This window comes from Girardinichthys multiradiatus, chromosome 10 (genome assembly GCF_021462225.1).
Source record: "Girardinichthys multiradiatus isolate DD_20200921_A chromosome 10, DD_fGirMul_XY1, whole genome shotgun sequence".
NCBI classification, from domain to species: domain Eukaryota; kingdom Metazoa; phylum Chordata; class Actinopteri; order Cyprinodontiformes; family Goodeidae; genus Girardinichthys; species Girardinichthys multiradiatus.
The window spans coordinates 1,154,123-1,177,609 of NC_061803.1; the positions used below are offsets into that span (position 1 = coordinate 1,154,123).

At 42.1% G+C, this 23,487-nt stretch overlaps 1 protein-coding gene across 7 annotated transcripts in view; it reads left to right on the forward strand.

The window, feature by feature from the left end:
* The window catches only part of rhbdf1b (rhomboid 5 homolog 1b (Drosophila)), a 48,297-nt gene extending 45,931 nt beyond the window's left edge, over nucleotides 1-2,366 (forward strand). For 6 of the 7 annotated variants that reach the window (XM_047377585.1, XM_047377588.1, XM_047377589.1 and 3 more), the window contains 3 exons: nucleotides 50-203; nucleotides 1,140-1,363; nucleotides 1,453-2,366. In XM_047377585.1, the coding sequence (XP_047233541.1) occupies nucleotides 50-203; nucleotides 1,140-1,363; nucleotides 1,453-1,660 (586 nt within the window). In that variant the 3' untranslated portion in view covers nucleotides 1,661-2,366. Of the gene's footprint in view, nucleotides 1-49; nucleotides 254-1,139; nucleotides 1,364-1,452 lie in introns of all 7 variants that reach the window. The other variant, XM_047377587.1, reaches the window with a different exon arrangement.
* Nucleotides 2,367-23,487: the final 21,121 nt, after the last annotated feature.

Genomic DNA, 23,487 nt, shown 5'->3' on the forward strand with positions numbered 1-23,487 from the left:
CTAGCTACATTATGTGTAACGGTATAATGTGTCCTGTGTGTGTCTGCAGCATCCTGCATTGCCTGGTGTCTGTGTTATTCCAGATGACCGTGCTGAGGGACCTGGAGAAGCTGGCTGGCTGGCTCAGGATCTCCATCATCTACATGTTAAGCGGCATCACAGGCAACTTAGCCTCTGCCATATTCCTTCCCTACAGAGCTGAGGTACAACAGTGTGTTAACAACCCACTGGATCTGCAGTGCCTTACAAACAGGTTCACCCTTAAACTTGGTCTACATTTTTCTCACCTTGCGACCACAAACCCTTGTTTCTGTTTGGGTTTCATGCCACAGACCAACACCCAGAAGATTTTTTGAGTGAATACTTTGTAGAGCCAGCTTAGGTCAAGTTGGGGTTTGTCTCCAGCAACTTTGAGCATCTACAGACTGACATATCTGTCAGCTCTTCTTGGCAGTAAAGCGCAAGCTCAGTCAGATTGAATGGAGAACATCTATGAGCATCAGTCCTGCCACAGATTCCAGACCTTGACACCTTTGCTGCACATCTCCCTTCTTCTTCTCTCTCTGCTCATTTTAGGTGTCAGTTTAGGTGGGTGTCCGAGTCTTAGTAGGTCTGCAGGTCGTCCATCCTCTTTCCATGTTCAGATGATGCGTTGAACAGAGCTCTGGGAGATGTTCAAAGCTTGTTGTAGAACTTGACCCTGCTTTAAACATCTCCAGAACCTTCTCCCTGACCTGTCTGCTGTGTTTCTTCGTCTTCATGATGCTGGTTGTTCTCTGAAGAACCTCTGAGGCCAGAAACAGAACATCTGCAGTTAGACTGATTAAATTGGACACCGTTGGACTCTGTTTGCTAATTAGATGATATCTGAAGTGCCTGTGGATTTTATTTAGGGGCATCAGAATAAAGACGTTTGAACAGGTTTTTCTAAGCCATGCATCATTTTGTTTCTTCTTCATAATTTTGAGCTACTTTGTTTTGGTCACTGAGGTTTGTTGTAATGTGAAAAATTGTAGAAAAGTTCCAAGAATATAAATACTTGTGTCTCTTGAAGCTCCAGTGTCTAATTTTAATGAGACCTGATTTATTGGTTGAATCTCTATGACCTCAAACAGAGTCGGCTTCCTGTTTTCCTCCAGGTGGGTCCTGCAGGCAGCCAGTTTGGCATCCTGGCCTGTCTATTCGTGGAGCTCTTTCAGAGTTGGCAGATCCTGGAGCGCCCGTGGCGGGCGTTTGTTAAACTGTTTGCAATTTCTGTCTTCTTCTTTTCCTTCGGCCTGCTTCCTTGGATCGACAACTTTGCCCACATCTGCGGCTTTGTGTCAGGATTCTTCCTGTCCTTTGCCTTCCTGCCGTACATCAGGTAGGTGAACCTAACAAACATCTAAGGAAAGTGGAGAGGGAGATTATTTCTGTTTACATAATTTATCCTTTTTTTTTATAAACATCCAGCTTCGGGCGCTCCGACATGTACCGAAAGAGAGTCCAGATCTGCGGATTCCTGCTGGTCTTCCTGGGCCTGCTCTCCACCCTGGCCGTTCTCTTCTATGTGTACCCAGTAAAATGTGACTGGTGCGAGTACCTCACCTGTGTCCCGGTCACAGACAAGTTCTGTGAGAAGTACGACTTAAACGCACACCTCCTCCGAACATCAAACTAGGTACATCAGAACTGCTTTGTGATGAAGGTGAAATGATGGAGCTGAAAATAAGACAATAAACATGGAGAAGTGCAAGAGGACTTCTTCTAGAATAAATGCCTCATATCAGCTTGATCAGTGGGTTCAGGATGCATCAGAAGAACATGAATTCACACCTGAACACAAAGATCCAAATAAAACTCACTAACGAGGGCTGACTGGAGCCGCTCTGGAGGAGAAATGTTTGATATGTTGTACATTTGACTTCACATCGCCCCCTAGTGGCCAGAGAGAACGTTTCATGCAGTCCCAGATGCCAGGAGAAGAAACCTTTTCTACTTTCTCCTGAATTTCAAACCACTTTGTCTTTAAACTGGATTTCCTCTGATTTAATCTCACTTATAGACATAATGCTGAAAGAGTTAAAGGTGCCTTAATTTGACTCAAACGGTCCCCTTCTCCACAGATTCTCTCCACCATGTGTGGAAATCATGTAAAATATGTTTTTACTGCAGTATTTAGGGGCTGAACTGTGATTCAGTTATGTTGTTTCACCTTTTTATACAGTTTATACATGGAAAATATTCATATCCCTCCTGTGGTAAATATTCATCCTGTGAATGAAGCACTTAAAGCTGAATAATTGTGAAAATCTGTTGAAATTGTGATTTTTTTTCTGTGTGATGTGTATTAAACATTGTAGCGTTTTAGCTACTTTACAACTGAATTAGAGTCAACCTGTTTGTTCCCTAGCAACAGGTGACATCTAGAGGCAACATAATGAGAACGTTCAGGTGAGAGCTGAACTCTCCACCTTTTATCTCCACTGTGCAGATATTAGTCTCATTAATGCCTTTGCAGACAGTCAACTGATATTTAATTGAAACTGCAGCTGTTCTGTTTCTGGCCTCAGAGGTTCTTTAGAGAACAACCAGCATCATGGAGACCAAGGACCACAGCAGACATCACCCACTGTGAACAGAAGTGGCAGCATCATGCTGTGGGATACTTCCTGTATCAGATAACTAGATTTAGCAGTATTTAATGGCCTCACGGAATACCTCATAATGACAACTTTGACCATGAAGAGTTATTGATAGAAAACGTTGATTGCTCTGTAGACTTTGAGACTCAGAAATAGCTTTTGGCACAAGATATGCTCCAAGTGCAACTTGATCTCACAATCTCAGCATTGGTCCAAAAGACAGTCGGCCGTAAGGACTGCATGGAGTCCAGTTTAACCCCTAGATCACAAAGCCGGGAGCTTAGAACTGTAAGTGTTTGGGTTTAAGACCGGTTTTACAGTGGCCTATTATCCATATGCTTGGAGTTGGAATCCAGAAAGATGGAAAGCTGCAGCTTGTTGTGCTCCTTTTGTTTTGTGTTGGTGCAGAATGAACTTTCCTGGTGAAGGAAGCTACTGTTGCCATGGTAGCCTCCAACAGTGAACTAGTCATTTTCCAGTGAAATTATTGAATTTGGAAGCAGTTTTATTATTGGTATATGCAGTACTTCACATAAATCATCGGTTTCCTAAAACCTGGCAAATTTGATGACTCCTTGATGCAATATATAAAATAAATGCCTTTTCCTTTTATTACCTCAAGGTGGCACCAATAGACTATTTATTGAAACTGGTAAAAAGCTGAAACTTGTCTGCTGCTCAAAGTAATATTACAATATTGTGATGTTCTTTGGGTTTTCTAATACATCCAACCAGTGTTGTTAGTGTGCAGAACCCTTACTGGTACCCCCCTGTGTCACCTGCCTGCAGTTCCCTTTAAGCATGCACCAACATACACACGTTCATAAACATGCACACACACACAGCGATGATGTGACATTCATTGAGGCTTGTCTAGATAGCAACAGAGATTACTGGTGTTATGGAGAACCTAAGAGGCAAAACAGCAAAAACCCTGATGATGCTAATCTGCATGGAGAGCACTGCACAGGTCCATTTAGATACAGATGCATTAAAATGATTTAGCATAGAGGTGATTATTGCCAGAATTAGTGCTTACTAAGTAATCACAGATTTCAAGATATCTGCAGCAGGAATGTTGATTAAATGTTTGGGATTATGATCAAATTTCCATTCTGTTTATAAAAATGCAAATAAGAGAAGGAGAGAGTAGTGGACACATGTGACAAGGAAAATCAATATAGGTGAATGTTACACAGTTGAACATTTCACTGATCCTGCTGCATGAGGCCAGCAGAAAACATTCTGCACCTTAATGAGCTACAAAACTCTGACAGAACCAGAACAGCGAGGATAGGAGCTGATATCAATCAGTCATGTGTTGAGATTACTTTATGTAGGCCACATGCATGAAAACAACAGATAGTTAGGCTAAATGCTAGCTTAATTAGCTTAGTTAGCCAATGTTTACTGAGCTTTAGCCTCATTCTAGTATTGCTTATCAGGCTAAACTAAGCCGCAGCTGTTCCCCTGGTTGTTCTGATCCGAACCCATTACATGTTAATCTGGGAATGATGTTACGCCCACTTACCTTTTCAACTTTTGTTACATCAGTCCACAGAATATTTTACCAGAAGTCTTTAAGTTTTTTGTAATTGTGAGATGGGCCTTTGTGTTCTTGTTGATCAGCAGTGGTTCTGGTCTTGGAACTATCCCATGGAGACCATTTTTGCCTCCATGTTGAATCATGACCTTAACTGAGGCAGTGAGGCTCAATGATAGGATGAACAGATGAGTTAGAAGAGATGATAGACATGGAGGAGTTGTGTTTACCTGGAAAGTCAACCCTGAAATGGGACCCTGACAGCTGGCCAACAGGTGGCCACTGACAGACCCTCTCTATTCAGTGTGCCTGGAACGACCAACACACACATACAGACCTGCATGCATGGACACACACAGACACACTCCTCAGCAACCCACTGTCAGGTGAAGCAGACTGACCAGGAGAATGGTGGCGGGTAATGCATTTATGTACGTGTGTGTGTGTGCGTGCGTGCGTGCGTGTGTGTGTGCGTGCGTGCGTGTGTGTGTGTGTGTGTGCGTGTGTGTGTGTGTGCGTGCGTGCGTGTGTGTGTGTGTGCGTGCGTGTGTGTGTGTGTGTGTGTGCGTGCGTGCGTGTGTGTGCGTGTGTGTGTGTGTGTGCGTGCGTGCGTGTGTGCGTGCGTGCGTGCGTGTGTGTGTGTGCGTGCGTGTGTGCGTGCGTGCGTGCGTGTGTGTGCGTGTGTGCGTGTGTGTGACAGAGGGAGCCCTAGTGTACACCTGCCTGATGATCCCCTCCATGACAGAGTAATGTTATAGCAACCCCCACCCTACCAATGTGCTCCTATACACCAGCTGGGCTGACATTGCCAGACCTCCCTTGTCTCTCTGTCTGTCTGCAGGTTTGTTTAGGTCCACATTGGAAGCCTTCATCTTGTGTCTTTTTCCTGCTTATGGAGCTTTACACCTCAAACTTCAACATATTTTATTGGGAGTTTATGTGATAAAGTAAAAAGGAGAGGATTCAACATCCAACATCCTTCCAAATAACAATCTGAAAAGTTTGGTGTGCATTTAATCCTCCTCATCAATACTAATAACACTAATACTAATAATGCTCTCCTTTACCACAACCTCCTCCCTGATCTGTCTGCTGTGTTCCTTGGTCTTCATAATGCTGATTGTTCTCCAATATTCTCTAAAGAACCTGTGAGACCAGAACCAGAACAGCTGCAGTTAGACTCGGGTCAGTTTAAACACCGTTGGTATCAGCAGGCATTTGTGGTTGTATCGTGACAAAACATCTAGATTTACTAATATGTTTGCAGGGCACTTCACTGCAGGAAGACATGCTGGTTATGAAACATCTCAACATTATCAGTCTGACTTTGTGTCAGTTTTTCCCTTTGACCTTTGACCTGCACAATCCTGAGGAGTTTGGGGTTTGTGCATGTTGATCATTTATTATGTTCTTCAGATTATGTCCTCATTGGTTCATTCCTTTGTTTTATTCTAGTGCTCTTTTACATCCAGTTATTCCTGTTAGATTCCTACTAGATTCTTAAGTTTCTGTTCAGCTCTGTATCCTGGTAAATTAGCCTCCCTCTTTCAGCTGCTCTACCTTTTTCTCTATCTCAGCTGCAGCCCATTTCCTCTGATTAGCTTTTCTCCCTCCTGCCTCAGTATTAGATCAGCAGTTCTCTGCTGGATTCTTCCTGTTCTCCTGTTATGCTGCTCATTTTTCCATGCTGGTCCGATGTCCTTTTTCCCTTTGTGTCAAACAAGTAAGTTTTCATTTTCTCTATTTTAAAGACTGCATATTTCAACTTCCTGAATCCACTTTTGCCTGCATTTGGGTCCATCTAAAAAGCAAACAAGGAACAAGGAGAACAAGGAATTTGAAGCAAATGTTGGGGTTGATGTTCAGGTTGTTGTTATTTTTGTGACATACAGCATTTCTCTGAAGAGGCTATAGCCCCCCCCCACCCTCACACACACACACACACACACACACACACAATCACTTCAACAATAGCTTTTCCCTGGATGCCCTCCTAAAACCTCTCTGATGGTAATTCTCTCTCCCTTCTCCATGCATACATGCAGCCTGTTTGGTTGGATCTCACAAGAATAGTTTTCATGTAGTCGCTTCATGATTATCACACAATGCTCACTAGGAACCAAAGACAAGAATAGTGATGATCATTGAGTCAAACAGCTAACCAGGAACATAGAGTTCTCAAAGCTTTCAGACTAATGTTTTTTTTTTATGTTAAAGTAGTGTACTTCTAGGTGCTCTGTTTGGTTAGCTGTAATTTCAATTACATGGTAATGTGCATTTGGTCTTTTGGTTTATGTCATGTCATATTTTAAAAAATTAGCCTTTTATGGCTCTTTTAGAATTGTAATGAAATCTTGAAGTTGCTGGTAAGTACAATTGGTGAAAAATAAAAGTTTATTGTAGTCTAAAAACATCCCCAATTTTCCACTTTTCACTTGGGCACAACAAAAATAAATTGTATAGCATTTAGATGTTGTAATGTAATATATTTAAGCTATATAATCACAGGTAGTCCTTCATATTTCCAGTATTACACAGACTAATTATGATCTGAGGAATGTGGCTCTCCCACATCGCATGTCTTTTTATTGTTCTTAATGAAATGGTCCGGTTCCCCCTCCTTGTTTCACTTTGTTCTGTCAGTTAGTGATGGGTCAACAGGGATGCAAAGCTGAGGGGGGGGGTATTGTGTTTGCTGTAAGACAAAAAGGACTAATCATTGAACAAGGCATGTCTGGACTTGACTGAACCGGGAAGCGGCTGATGGAAGTTTCCATTCAGTTGGGACGTAGTGATGGGTCATTGTTACTCGGCATTAGACATGGAGAAATATCAGTTTATGAGCAGGTAGTTGTTTCTGGTCCAGAAAAAGATTTACAATATTTCTTTGCTTAATCTCAAAACTTACAGGTGGAGCACAAACACAGATTGTTACCTGGAGCGTTTGTTCTTCTGAAATAAACACAGTGGTCTATTTATTTATGCTGGACATACTGACTGGTTACATTATACGTCAGAGCCAGGAACCAGCATGATCCTGTCCCAACATTATGCTGCGTTCCATTAACCTCCAAAGCTGGAACTGGGAAGTTGGAGTTTATGTCATCTCCAAGTTGCAGCGTTCCAGTTCCCTGCCTTTTTTTGTTCGTATTGCTAACACCTGTGGAAACCGTCTTACAACAATAACACTGTTCTATGCGATATTTCGTGCATATAAAAACATCTTTTCTTATAAACACTGAAAGTAGAATGTGTAAAACTGACTAAATGTTGTATAAATAGTAAAGAACTGCTACAAACCGTCACAGTGAGAAAGTTTTACTACTATTGATGCGAGTAGCCATCACCAGCTCTGGTGTAAATGCTGGACCTTGGTTCCTATGGTGACTGTTCAATAACTTCTAAAGTCAGGTTAGCTGAATTTCAGGCACCACACACATAACTGCTCATCAAAAACATAGAGATTGCAGCTTAGATGGTGCAGCAGCAGAGGTGATTCTTTGTATTGAACAATGGTCAAAGATTTTACAGTTGGTTTAAGCTTTAGCAGAAGCAGATGATTGACTGCACTGGCTTGTGTTCAATGCTGTGATCACTTGACTCTGAGCTACGGCCCAGGACTGATGTCTGAAGGCGTCAGAACCTTCATCATGTAACTGACGTATGGACATTGGACCTAGCGGGCTCTAGTGGTCAGGGAGTGGTACTTATAAGACAGTGACCTGCAGAGCAATGCTGTGGTTGTGAGTTTGAGCCTCATCTGGAGCAAAAATGTTTTATTTGTTGGGGAGGAACAAAGAAACTTGAAACATGACACAAGGCTGATTCATATCGAGCAGTGCTCCAGACGTAGTGCTTTTCATTGAAGATTCATCGAAGGTTTCCTCGTCAGCTAATGTGTTATCTGTAGTTAATAAGGAAGACCTGAGTTTAATGGTGTGGTCACTTGAGCTTGAACAAAAGCCGATGGTTGGGGACAGAGGTAGAGAGTAGGGTTACCAACTCCTTCAAATATAGAATTGTCCAGAATTTTAAAGTTGAGGAGTTCTGTATTTTCAGTACAGATCTATAAATACAGAGGTTGGACAATGAAAGTGAAACACCTGTCATTTTAGTGTGGGAGGTTTCATGGCTAAATTGGGCCAGCCTGGTAGCCAGTCTTCATTGATTGCACATTGCACCAGTAAGAGCAGAGTGTGAAGGTTCAATTAGCAGGGTAAGAGCACAGTTTTGGTCAAAATATTGAAATGCACACAACATTATGGGTGACATACCAGAGTTCAAAAGAGGACAAATTGTTGGTGCACGTCTTGCTGGCGCATCTGTGACCAAGACAGCAAGTCTTTGTGATGTATCAAGAGCCACGGTATCCAGGGTAATGTCAGCATACCACCAAGAAGGACGAACCACATCCAACAGGATTAACTGTGGACGCAAGAGGAAGCTGTCTGAAAGGGATGTTCGGGTGCTAACCCGGATTGTATCCAAAAAACATAAAACCACGGCTGCCCAAATCACGGCAGAATTAAATGTGCTCCTCAACTCTCCTGTTTCCACCAGAACTGTCCGTCAGGAGCTCCACAGGGTCAATATACACGGCCGGGCTGCTATAGCCAAACCTTTGGTCACTCATGCCAATGCCAAACGTCGGTTTCAATGGTGCAAGGAGCGCAAATCTTGGGCTGTGGACAATGTGAAACATGTATTGTTCTCTGATGAGTCCACCTTTACTGTTTTCCCCACATCCAGGAGAGTTACGGTGTGGAGAAGCCCCAAAGAAGCGTACCACCCAGACTGTTGCATGCCCAGAGTGAAGCATGGGGGTGGATCAGTGATGGTTTGGGCTGCCATATCATGGCATTCCCTTGGCCCAATACTTGTGCTAGATGGACGCGTCACTGCCAAGGACTACCGAACCATTCTTGAGGACCATGTGCATCCAATGGTTCAAACATTGTATCCTGAAGGTGGTGCCGTGTATCAGGATGACAATGCACCAATACACACAGCAAGACTGGTGAAAGATTGGTTTGATGAACATGAAAGTGAAGTTGAACATCTCCTATGGCCTGCACAGTCACCAGATCTAAATATTATTGAGCCACTTTGGGGTGTTTTGGAGGAGCGAGTCAGGAAACGTTTTCCTCCACCAGTATCACGTAGTGACCTGGCCACTATCCTGCAAGAAGAATGGCTTAAAATCCCTCTGACCACTGTGCAGGACTTGTATATGTCATTCCCAAGATGAATTGATGCTGTATTGGCCACAAAAGGAGGCCCTACACCATACTAATAAATTATTGTGGTCTAAAACCAGGTGTTTCACTTTTATTGTACAACACCTGTAAATGACAATGATTGGTAAGCTGTGGCTCAAAGGAGACATTCTCCCAACTTTAATCAATCAGCATGTTACATTTTTCATCAATCCAAACATCGAATCCATCACTCATCTTTTGTGGGTTACAGACTATGTCTCCTATTGGCTAAATCTGATTAACAGAAAAGCAGTGTGTGGACTGGGAAGTTAATGCTGGTAGAAAACCAATAATGCTAAGCACAGCCCCAACTATCACTTTGTTCTAATTATTTGAATTTCAGGCATCCAAGCCTTAGTTCTCATGATGAAAATACAGACAGTTTAATTGGATCAGACATGTCAAGCTCAAGGCCCGTGGGCCTCATCTGGCCCACAATGCAACTGTGTCTGGCCTCCCATTTATGACATGTTAGTAGGTTGCATAGTGCTCTTATCTAGTTGCATTAATTATTCCACAAAGCACCAGAACTACTTGTGGCTGGACAGGAAGTGTCTGGGAGTGTTTGCTGCAACAAGGAAACTTGTGGCAGCTGATGGGTTCCCTTGTGAAACATTGGTTTTAATATGGTTTATACCAACAGCGTTTGTTCCTGATTACTACTTCATTTACAGAATCTGTTTAGATATTGAGGGGTTTTTTTTGTGACCCTTTTCAATTAGGGGGAGATACTCACACCAGCATGAGGAATGATGGAAAGTTTCTGAAAATTGTTTGCATGATGCAGATTTATTAAACAATCATCAGTGGTGCTTATAAGACAGTGATCTGCAGAGCAATGCTGAGGTTGTGAGTTCAAACCTCACCTGGAGCAACATATTTTACCCTGGGGTTAAAGAAGAGGTGCAAGAAACAACCACAATCTCACAGTGTTTATAAGACTGTGCCCTGCAGACCTATGCTGATGTTCAAACCTAAATGACATTTTCAAGGTCTGTCTCTTTATAAATGTACCATACACCACTGAAAACGGCATAGAAATATTTTTTCCTGAAATGTACACAAGAAACAGAGCAGCAGATGAGGAGTTTTGTACTAAAACTTTACAAAAGATTTCCCAGATGGTTTAACTTAACTAGCCATAGCAGGTGATTAATAGAGACATTGTGAGTTTTGTGTTTTAATAATTTCATTTTTAAAAAAAGGTTAAGAAGAGTAATTACTTCCATCCAATAAACCTCACATATGAGCATGCAGGCTCTAGTGTGTAGACCTTTTAAGACTTATAGAAAGCAATGAGGAGGTTTGGACAGTATAAAACAGCTTTGGGCTACAGCTTCCTCTGTCCAGCCTATCTGACTGACTGGGACAGAGCAATGCTGAGGGTTGTGGGTTCAAGTCTCACTGGGAGCACTTAACTTTTAACATGGGATAATAAAAATGTTTCACCACCAGCCTGATCCTGATTTATACTATGAGACGTGTTCACTGCAAATGTTGTGCTAATGTCAAGAAAAGCACCAACCCTCAAAAAAAAAAAACTGGCCGGTATTTCAGGAAGTGGCTTACAGAAAAAGAGGAAACTCAAACTTAGGTTCTCTCTCTCTCTCTCTCTCTAGATAGATAGATAGACAGAGAGAGAGCTTCTGGAGAACATGTAGGAAAACATGTGACAGTACAGTATGTTGGCCAACTCATAAATAACATGCTTCAGTTCTCAGACCATTTGCTACACTGTGAAACATGTGATGAAGAGGACAAAAGTTCTATAAAAATCAGAAACTTGTCATTTGTGTTGGCCTTTTTCTTCAGTGCCACCGCTGGGTCAAAATCTCCAGACATTATTCTTTTTAAATATTGTTTTTGCAGCACTAGAGGCCTTTATGTTTTCATTTTTCCAACAGTAGGTAGACGGGAAAAAGGGCAAAGAGGGGGAGACATTCGGCAAGGGTCGCTGGGTCTAGGACTCAAACCCAGGACAGCCACATCCAGAACTATAGTCTCTGCACATGGTCACACACTTAAGCCCTGTATCACCAGCGCCGTGCCCCAGACATTATTCTTATCATTAGATGCCTGCAAACGTAATGAGCATCCATCTTTGTTTTATGTCATGTAAGAAAGAGACGGGTGTTACCAAGAAAGTACAGCTGTCTGAGAACAGTCACCACAGCTGACCCTAACCCTTTGCCAGTCTAGAAGTCGGCATTGGCTGAAAAGTAGTCGTTAAGGGTAGGCACAGAACCAAGCAGCGATCTTGGATCTCAGCTGAAGTTCAGTCAGCAAACATAGAACTTCTCACCATAAAACTACCAGTGGACTGGTTAGTGTTGCAGCAGATGCAGTGCTTCATTTTTAAGATTAATCAGAAATCTTAAAGTTGGCTGACATAGCAGCTCATTCACAGTACAATCATGACTTCCTGGTCTGATCCCGCGGCTTCACAGCAAATCCACAGGCTCCAGTGGCACAAACAGCCAGAGCGTGGTACTTTTATGACAGTGACCTGCAGAGCAATGCTGAGGTTGTGAGGTCCAGTCTCACCTGGAGAAAACCAATTTATATATAAAAGAGGTGACCCAAGAAATTCAATACTATAATACTGATTACTCAACAGAAAGCTCAGTGGTCATTTAAGCTGCAGAAACAGTCAAATGTATTCTAATTATCAGTTGAAGGAGAAACCTTCATGGGTTACATTTAGGCTTTAACTTCACTTAATACAAAAGCAGATTTTTCTGAGCAAATATTTTCCTTCATTCACAAACAGTATGTCAGTCCATTTATTAATATATCATTATTTGAATATGTCTGTATACATTTAAATAGGCAATAGAACTCTTTCTTCTTTGCATCGTTGCACTGACCAAACCATGCCGCCCTGGGCAGAACCCCACATCGCCCATATCAGATAACAAATTGCCACTGCCTCCATAGCAGGAAATATGGGCTGAAACACATACTGAAACGGAAATCAATAAACATTTTTGGGAAGGAGTTTTAATATTCCAATACTTGCATTAGGTGGAACTGTCTTTCCCACCTCTTATCTCAAAAATACCAGAAAACGTTCTGTTGTTGGGTTTGAAACGACTGCTTTTCTCCTAAGTGAAAATGCCTTTTCATAAAGAGTTTTTAACTTATTTTGAATTTGTGTGATCAGCTAATTCTGGTGAGGGCAGACCTCCCAAACAGACCTGAGAGGAAAAGTTTGTAGGAGAAAACAGTGGAAAATTCCACAATGACCCCAATAGGTCACCAGCTCTGCATGAACCTCAGTCAATACGTTTAAATGGATTAAGGCTAAATCAACAGAGGGTCACTTCCTCTCATTCCTTATCTGTAGACATTTGTAAACTCTGTGTTGGTTTGTTCATGTTTTAGTGAAGATCTGCCTGTTTGAGGTGGAATAAACACACTGTTCACGACATACATGACTAGGACTCGTTAGCAGTTTAATCTGTGACTCTACAATCTGCTTACTGCAGGTCACCAGAGTCAATAATGGCTGGATGCTGCTCTTCCTTTAGATAAGCGTCCTCCCTCTGTGGTTCCCTCTATGTGGACTGCAGTGACAAAGCACAGATTTGGTAACGGAGCAAATGCCAATAAACATCCTAGTATTGTATATTGGAGCCTTTGTGTGACGGTGGGGAGTGTATTTGTTGTGTGTAATTGTTCTCATAAGAGCTACTGCTAAATATCCTCATCAGCCTCTCCGGTTGCCATCACCTGTCATCTCTGGCAGGTTTTGTACTACTGCCGGGGCAAGTTTGGGCTTGCACAGCCGGGCCTCACAAGGTCTGAGGCAAACACACACGACAATATGGTCATCGTATTTTAATTTTGCAAGCAGATTTTAGAAATATCTCTTTAAAGCACCTTGGTGCAGAAGCTCAACATTTACTGTGAAGCTTTAAAACAGATGTTTTAAATCAAAGCAATGTAAAATGAAAGAATAAATGAAGGAAGTTACCAAAGGTTTCACAGGACATATGCCAGGATACATGTGTACACAGCTAAACTATCTCCCACCTGCTTAAAATATAGCTTCTCAGAACATTCTGTTCAAACATAATAAAGGTTTGTGAAATTTTGTCTTCTTTCTGCCAGTTAGGAGCACAACCCTCCTTTTCCTGCCAATGCGGCTCCATATTACTCATCAGTTTCTGCTTAACTTTCGAGGATAACAGGACCGATCATTCATCACATGTTTATCTTTGTAACATGGATTTATGGATCTCTGAGCTAAGGCTGGACACCGTAAGCAGAGAGGTTCTGCTTCCACATCAGGAGATGTGACACAAACTGATCGGTTCCTGTATATGCTCACAATATTCTTTAATTGTCACACAAAAACTCGTCAGTGCAAAGTTTTAGCATTTCTTAACAAACAAAAGCAAGCCGAACAAATGCTAGCAACGTAGGTTTTATCCTCCTTCAACGTCCTTTTCCATTTATAGTGAGTCGGAGTGTTTTCACTATCCGGCACAAAACTTCCGTTAAAGTATTTTTTACCAAATTTCATCAAAAACTCATCAACATGTTAGATATATGTTCATTTTATTCTGCCCTGTTCATTTGTTTGCTTCGTGGTGAAAACAGACAGCTGCAGAAAACCTTACGCTTCAATTACTAACAGTAATAGTTCCAGTCAAACAAACTGACTGTTTTCTGACCTGGAGGTGGATCATTGTGATTCAGGACTCTGGGGTGAAGGTTCACCTTCAAGCAGGACAACTACCACAGAGATACAATGGGATGTCATAGAGGTATTGGTAGAGATGTCAAAGAAATAAAGTGATCTACTGGTCCTTCTCAAAATATTAGCATATTGTGATAAAGTTCATTATTTTCCATAATGTCATGATGAAAATTTAACATTCATATATTTTAGATTCATTGCACACTAACTGAAATATTTCAGGTCTTTTATTGTCTTAATACGGATGATTTTGGCATACAGCTCATGAAAACCCAAAATTCCTATCTCACAAAATTAGCATATCATTAAAAGGGTCTCTAAACGAGCTATGAACCTAATCATCTGAATCAACGAGTTAACTCTAAACACCTGCAAAAGATTCCTGAGGCCTTTAAAACTCCCAGCCTGGTTCATCACTCAAAACCCCAATCATGGGTAAGACTGCCGACCTGACTGCTGTCCAGAAGGCCACTATTGACACCCTCAAGCAAGAGGGTAAGACACAGAAAGACATTTCTGAACGAATAGGCTGTTCCCAGAGTGATGTATCAAGGCACCTCAGTGGGAAGTCTGTGGGAAGGAAAAAGTGTGGCAGAAAACGCTGCACAACGAGAAGAGGTGACCGGACCCTCAAGAAGATTGTGGAGAAGGGCCGATTCCAGACCTTGGGGGACCTGCGGAAGCAGTGGACTGAGTCTGGAGTAGAAACATCCAGAGCCACCGTGCACAGGCGTGTGCAGGAAATGGGCTACAGGTGCCGCATTCCCCAGGTCAAGCCACTTTTGAACCAGAAACAGCGGCAGAAGCGCCTGACCTGGGCTACAGAGAAGCAGCACTGGACTGTTGCTCAGTGGTCCAAAGTACTTTTTTCGGATGAAAGCAAATTCTGCATGTCATTCGGAAATCAAGGTGCCAGAGTCTGGAGGAAGACTGGGGAGAAGGAAATGCCAAAATGCCAGAAGTCCAGTGTCAAGTACCCACAGTCAGTGATGGTCTGGGGTGCCGTGTCAGCTGCTGGTGTTGGTCCACTGTGTTTTATCAAGGGCAGGGTCAATGCAGCTAGCTATCAGGAGATTTTGGAGCACTTCATGCTTCCATCTGCTGAAAAGCTTTATGGAGATGAAGATTTCATTTTTCAGCACGACCTGGCACCTGCTCACAGTGCCAAAACCACTGGTAAATGGTTTACTGACCATGGTATCACTGTGCTCAATTGGCCTGCCAACTCTCCTGACCTGAACCCCATAGAGAATCTGTGGGATATTGTGAAGAGAACGTTGAGAGACTCAAGACCCAACACTCTGGATGAGCTAAAGGCCGCTATCGAAGCATCCTGGGCCTCCATAAGACCTCAGCAGTGCCACAGGCTGATTGCCTCCATGCCACGCCGCATTGAAGCAGTCATTTCTGCAAAAGGATTCCCGACCAAGTATTGAGTGCATAACTGTACATGATTATTTGAAGGTTAACGTTTTTTGTATTAAAAACACTTTTCTTTTATTGGTCGGATGAAATATGCTAATTTTGTGAGATATGAATTTTGGGTTTTCATGAGCTGTATGCCAAAATCATCCGTATTAAGACAATAAAAGACCTGAAATATTTCAGTTAGTGTGCAATGAATCTAAAATATATGAATGTTAAATTTTCATCATTACTTTATGGAAAATAATGAACTTTATCACAATATGCTAATATTTTGAGAAGAACCTGTAGAATGAATGTTTGAGATTCAAGAATCTCCTGCAGTAGTTCTGGGTTGGGATCAGGTTGAAACTTTCCACAATTTTGGTATTGGGTTCTCTCAACCTACAAATCCCCTGTGCTGGTGCGACATGTTTTGGGTTCACTGCCCTGAAAGAAGCTCAGATCTGCTTGTGGAAAAGGTTTTCTGTCGCCACTCTAATGGTACCAGTCCTCACAAGAACTTAGGTCTTGAACCCACCGAGTCATTGGTTCCTTTTGTGCTGTGGTGTGTCTGGTTTTTCTGTATTATCCATCGTTTCTGATTCTTTTAATGCCTTCATTTACGCTTATGTTCAGTAAGCATAACAGAAATAAATGTAATGAGGTTCCTCAGGGTTCTAAGATCCGATTCAAAAGCAAACTTGTTATTCTCTGTTCTCCATGTTCCTCCTCCTACTTTGAACAGTTTGTCCTCAGCAGTTTTCCTGCCAATCCAGACTGTCACCATGCACCGCTAGGTGCCTAAATTCAAACTCCTCCCATTTCATCTGCTGACAAAACCCAGTACATAAACCCAACAACTCCAGCGCCCCGGTGGTACGACAGGCAGACACAACAGGTGAAGGAGTTTACAGGGGGGCCTCGTCGCTCCTGCCAGCCTCTTTATTGGCTGGGGGGGTTGCAGCAGTGAATAGGCCCCTGCCAGTAGCCAGCAGTGGTCGAGTCATACACAGGAGAGGTTCTCAGCAGGCAGCTATTGTCATGGTAAATGGGGGCTTGAATGGGAGAGGATGGGCAGGACACACACACACATAAAATAGAGGAGGACGGGGAGGGAGGCTGGACAAATACCCTGACCACCTCAGAGAATGTCCACATGTGGAGATACATCAGTTCACATCATGATAAAACTAAGTTTGACTCATTTTGTGTCCAAATAAAACAGGGTGAGATTACTGAAACACGAGTTTTGATAAAAATGCTCTGAAAACCCACATAAATCTGTAAATCAATCAGGTAAACTCAAAGGTGCAGCAGGTGCAACAGGCAGTGATGTATGCGAGATGCATGGACTACCTGCTTGATTACAGCTGTACCACCACCAGGAGGAAGGTGGAGAACAGAAAACAAATGTTCTGGAAGGGTAGAGCTAAAGATGAGGGTGATGGTAAGGAGGCCATCACACCTCAAAGCCTTGGTCCTCATCTCCAAAGATAAATCATCTAAATACCAGAGGAAACATGTAGAAAGCTGCTCAGTGATTTGAAGAAGGGGTTGAATGCTGTGGTGCTAATAAAGATTGATCCTTGATTATTGGGAAGGTCATTTTTAATGAAATGTAAATGAAAACATAAAAATATTCTAAATGGATCCTCCATTTACACTGTTGTATTATAAAGTTCTTGAATGAAAGTCATATATATAAATCTCCCAGGGTGTGAATAATTATCGGCTTTACTGTAAACATGAAAACAAAATTAAAAGCTTTTTTTGAAATACAGCAGATCATTTCCATCTGCATCCAGTGCAGACTGTGTGTTTGTTTGCTATGAGAGTAAAAGTTTCATATTGATTCAGATGAAATAGTTTCTTATCAGCTGCTTGGTGGAAACAGGGAAAGAAAACTGATCATCATCCACATTTAAAAGCCCTCTTAAAAGACAAGATGTGTGCGAGGTAATCAGTAAAAGATTCAAGTGTACCACACACACACACACACACACACGGATGAAAAAGGAGGGAAAGGACAGAGCAGAGGAGGGAAAAAGGGAATCAACCTTCCTCCTCCTCCTCAAACTCTTCCTTTTCTATTTTTTCAGCTCATTTTTCTGTCTCCTTTCTCCAACTTCCTGCTGTCATTTACAGCGACACAAACTTTCTAAGGTCCTTTTCAATACAGCAAACACACATTTATTATCCTTCATTACTATGCAGCTTTAGCACTGACACTGCTGTTTAAATGATGCTAAAATATGGAGTAAAAAAGGGATTTTAACAAATAGTTTTTCAACTTTGTGCTGAAACCAAATCTTCATGTTGAAGAACCTCTCAGATGATGCTGCAGGGTGTTCTCTGCTGTTACACGGCAGAGAAAAGGGAATAATTGACCCAGAGAAAACGTCTCATATTTGTAGAAAATGACCAAACAAAACTAGATTTCCTTCTACCAGTAGTGCCATTCTTTTGTAGAGTGTCTGTGCAGATATTGCATAAAATAAAACATTGAAACCCGCTGCTCAGTTCTGCTCAGAGCCATTCTGAGGGGCCCAATGAGCCATGTGTGGCTCCAGAGCCACAGGTTGCAGACCCCTGGCCTAAACAGTCAGAAAATAAGATGTGAAAAAAGAAAATTCATCTGGTGACACAAATCAGACCATTTTTAACTCGCCTGGGTCTGATTGGTGACTGGAGAAGAAACCCAGTTGGTAAACCCACCATGGTTAAGTGGTACCAGGTGTCATGTAGGTATTTTCAGGCTCAGCGAAGCGTTCAGAACTGAAATCAGAGGAAACACAGAGATCAGAATCAGAACTAGCTTTATTGCCAAGTTTGTTCAGACAAACAAGGAATTTCACTCCAGTGCATTTTGCTCTCAATAACAAAGAATATATTTTAAATGTACATATAAACACAACTGACTTTACAATAGAATATAATGTGAGATCAGTCCAAGTATGGATGGTGTTGTTCTGGAGTTCTGACTGTCAAGAGTTCATCAGAGAAACAGCCTGGAGGAAGAAACTGTCTCTGTGGCGGCTGGTTTTAGCAGACAGTGCTCTGTAGCGCCACCTGAAGGTAAAAGCCTGAACAGTTTGTGAGCAGGGTGTGTGGGGTCTGCAGAGATTTTAGCAGCTCTTTTCTTGACCCTTGACCTGTATAAGTCCTGGATGGAGAGAAGGTCAGCTCTGATTATTCTCTCTGCAGTCCTGATTATTCATTGCAGTCTGGACCTGTCCTGTTTAGTGGATGAACCAAACCACACTGAGATGGATGAAGATATGACAGACTGAATGATGGCAGTGTAGAAGATGACCAGCAGCTCCTGGGGAAGGAGGAAGTTGCTGCAGGAAGTAAAGTCTCTGTTCGACCTTCTTCTGAACATTGTCTATGTGTGAGGACCATCCCTGTACATCCCTGGGTGGTCGAGGTGTTGCAGGATGAAGTTTAGTCCCAAGTTTACTACATCATCTGCCGACCTGTCTGCCTGGTAGGCAACTGCAGGAGGTCCAGCAGGAGGCCTGTGATGTCCTTCAGGTGCTTCAACACCAGCCGCTCAAAGGATTTCATGACCACAGACGTCAGGGCTACAGGCCTGTAGTCATTTAATCCTAGGATGGTGGGTTTCTTGGGAACCGGGATGATGGTGGATTGTTTGAGGCAGGAGGGGACCTCACATTTCTCCAGTGATTTGTTGAAGATCTCAGTCAAGAAAAACTGGCTCAGATTTCATCTGCTTAGCTGTGTTTCTCTCCTAGATAAAGCCACTAAAAGAGCTACTACTTTAGTGTTTTACCTTTCTTCAACATAGAAAGTACTCGTGGTTCAGTGTTCTTTTGTGTCTGCTCTGTTTTCTAGATAGAAAGCTTTTTCATCAATTTGAATAATTAACTGAATTTGAATTGCATTGTTTGATAACTAGGATCAATTGAAATGGATGGAAATTACTTTTAATTTGGGCGTATGATTAGACTGAAATATGTTTTTCGTAAAGTGCCTTGAGGCGATTTGTGTTGTGAATTGGCACCATATAAATAAACTGATTTGAATTGAATAAATTTAGAGTTTGAACCAAAGTTGAGCTTATGCTTTTAGGTTGCAGATTTACCTTCTTGAATGTTTTGAATACCTGTTTCTTCTTAGACGTATCCAAAGCTGTGGGGATGAAGCCATGTGCAGGTAGATAACCTAGTCCCCACAGCCCCCAGGGGAACATGGATGTTCACTGGTATTGTTGGGGGTGCTAAGTTAAGGGTGGCTTTTAATAGCTCATTATTACTCTGGAGAGGGGAGGCTGTAATTATAACCACAAATTGTTTCACGCCCCTCACCCCCATGTGATGTGCTCTGAACTTAATCACAGGGAAGCACAGTAAGGGTGTCACGGAGAAACTGGAGCTGCAACAAAAGATGTTTCCCTTTTGTCCCCTGACAGGATATGGAGAGAAATATATGATATCATTTACCAAAGGTGCAGACAAAGCTGCTGAATACAAAATACCTCTTTCTTTATAATGCAGTGCTGTTAAACAACCTGTATGTTTTGTACTAGTTCCTCTGTAGCTCACCACAGAAACACGAAAGAGAATGAATCAATTAAATTCAGTTTTATTTATATAGCCCCAATTCACAACCCATGTCGTCTGAAGGCACTTTACAAACTCAATTCAATCCAATCTTCTAGATTTCAAGTCAGGTTCATCCATTCCAATAAATAATCATCATCATGCAAATCCAGCTAGAAGCTGAGAGAAAGGGATCTTTCAGGTTTCTGTCACTACCTGGACTCTTACCTGTAACTAACTGTAGTTCAAGTTAAAATGTCCTCTGCTGGCTGAAGATGCTCTCAAGGTAAACTTCCACCTGGGAGTCTTATTCTAAGACTATATCACTGGTCGTCCTGGCAGCTACACAGCAGCAGAATGGCTCTGAGTGATTTTACTTTTTTACTTTCTTTTTTTAAACTTCTCCGTTCTCCTCCTTATATTTACTGACTTTCTGACTAAATTGGGGGTTTTCACATGATGTCGCGATCGATCACGTGACCGCACCTCAGGATCGCCATCTTGGGTGGCAGCTGCAGCCTGTTTTCGTTTTACTGTGAGTGAAGCAAAACCCCGGACCATTCATTTAACTATGGGGGAAACTTGCTTAGTTGTGGGTTGTGCTGCCGGGTGGTGGTCAAGAACAACGTTCAGTCTATCGTCTGCCAGCCTGATAGAAAATCAGTGTGAGAAAACAAAGTACACAACGTCAACTACTGTGGCTGAATCAAATATCCAGGGTGGATTTAGACAGCTTCAAGCTCACTCACGCACGAGTGTGCAGTGCACATTTTGTGAGAGATAAATAAATAATTTTATTGTAATAATATTAGGGAAAGTAGTCAGCCAAGATCGTGAGCTGATCAGCGCTGTGACCTACTTTAGTAAGCTGCTCTCACGCCTTGACCATCTAGATGTAGGCCGCATTTTACCTTTACTGTTATGCTGTAAATGTATTATCTAGTAATATACCTTTTATGTAATTGTCCTATGAAAGGCAATATTGATCTTACCATGGATTGTTGCCTAGGTTGTGGCTGTAAACAAATAGTTGCATACTTATTTGTCTATAAATGATGTGCAGCCAATCGTCCGTATTTGTGCGAAACAAACCAACATATGGATCCACCTTGTTGATGACCGCAATTTTCTTGAGGTACATGGTATTATCAAAAGCCTGTAACGACTCTAGATGCTGATCCATGGTCAAAAAAAGTATGCAGTGCTGCAATGTTGTGAAAAGTGTGAAGCGACATGGAGACACCCAAGGTGGCCGACCGGAAGTGAGGCTGCAACTTAAGTGACATCAGTGAAAACCCCCCATTATGTTCAACAGGAGCAGACATGCTTCCTTTATGCTTCAAAGCTACTGTTTGCCTCTAGATTAACTCTCATAACTGTGTCCAGCTGAGGGAAATGGACACAGGGATCAGCTCTGAGGAGTCACAGAGGAGGAGTCACAGCATCAGTTCCTGCAACTTACAATTAGCCCATTCCCAGTCAAAGTCAGCATCCATTGCTAACTTTAGCGTCTTTTATGCCGCTCTGCTCCTACCTGTGAACATACATGGTACTTTCCAGCATCCTCTGCTGCTCTTAAAGGGACAGCGCCTCCTGCTGCTGTGATCTGTTAGAGGTGCTGGGTAGGTGGTCAACGGCCCTGGATTTGATGTCTGTTCTGAAGCTCTCCAGAATGGTCCTCCCCATCATTATTGCTGTGCAGGAGATGCTGCAACTATTTTTGTGACTCTTCTTCCCTTTTCCTCAACATTTTCTTCTTTTTTGAATTTCCCCTAATAAAGCATAGAAAGTACTTTTATTTACCTGATTTGCTTAATAAATGTTGGCTAAATGTGAAAAGCTTCCAATGAAACATCTTTACAGTAGCTCCGCTGGATACAACAGGAGCAGCAGCTTGGTCCACTGGCAACTCAGATGGAAACAGATACTTTCACAATCTTAAACAGTCACATGTATTTGATATTCTGCCAACACACCGATTAAACCAATTAGACCCGAGTGCAGAAAATAGTCTTACTTCATGTCCTTATACTGAGGTTCATAGGACTATAGAGAAATGTTGCAAAGAGGAGATGCAAACTGTACATCTGCTCATATGAAACCAGCCAGAAGCAAATCATCTGGCATTTCACTTCCTGCCTTTTACCAACTGACTCTGAGAGAATGAAGGAATACCAAAATATTTAGCAGTTTTATCCTTTGCCACCTCAGTGTTGGAGGTGTCCCAGCTGTCTCCTTCATTAAAGAGCAAACAGGCTGAGAGCTCTTTGCAGCAGCAGACAAGCAGAGGACAAACCTCTCTGCTGTGGCTCATCCTCTGTTTGTCCTTGTCTCACCCCCTCTCCTCTTGACTGCCATCTTCGTCTCTCCCCCACAATTCCTCCTTTCTGCAGAAAACGTGTCACCTACTCCGTTTCGGTCGTCTCCCTGTTTGTCTGTCTTCTTCCCCTTTTTCAACCCTCAGTCTGACTGAGCTGTCTGTAACCTTGAATAATTAGTTGGATGCAGCTGCAGCAGTTCTGGTCCAGATCTGGCTCAGGTTCAGTCTCCCTCTTCACAGAGTAAATGCCTGTCTGTTCTGCCGTCTTTTTCTCCATTGCTGCTTTTCTTTCATCTCCCAGGCTTCACATGGTGGTTCTGTGGTTTCAAATGATAAAGAGACAGAACCGTGGCTGAACCTGATGTTTGTCCAGAGGGACAAGTCTTTGGTCATCATAGGGCTGAGAAGGACAGACAGCTTTATTAAAGGACAAAAACTCCAGATATACATGACAAAAGAAAATAAGTGCAACAATTAGCTTTTTTATTTTGGTAGATTATTTGAATAGAAATGATCCAATTTGATTTTTGAAATGCTGATCTTAAACAAAATAAATTAAATTCAAGAAACAAACTGGTCAAAGATTGAAAATCAGTTAATCTCGCCACTATAAAACAAAATGTCATTTTTAGTTTATCAATCTGCTTTACTGTCTTTGGAAATTGTGATGCATGCACGTGACTCGGAGACGTCATACTATTTTTTATATAGAAGGGAAATTGACATAAAATTCATACCAGATGTCAGCGACAACCCAAATAATCCAGACACACAAAGAGATCAAAGCAAATTAGTCCATGAACAAAGTTATGGGTAACAAATTGGAAAAAAAACTTGTTATTGAACACAGTGTTGAACACATGTATAAAATGATGTGCAAAAAGTCATTGAAACCCAAGAAACCAGCTGAAACGTGTGTATTTAGAAAGGATGTGCAAATCAATATCAACTACTGGCCCAAAAACAGGTTCAGCAAAGTATTGAACAGAGGGCTACTGTTGGTAAAAGCTACTGCTACAGACATACTGGTGACAATGTTTAAGGCGGCATTTCTAAATCTCTAAAAGT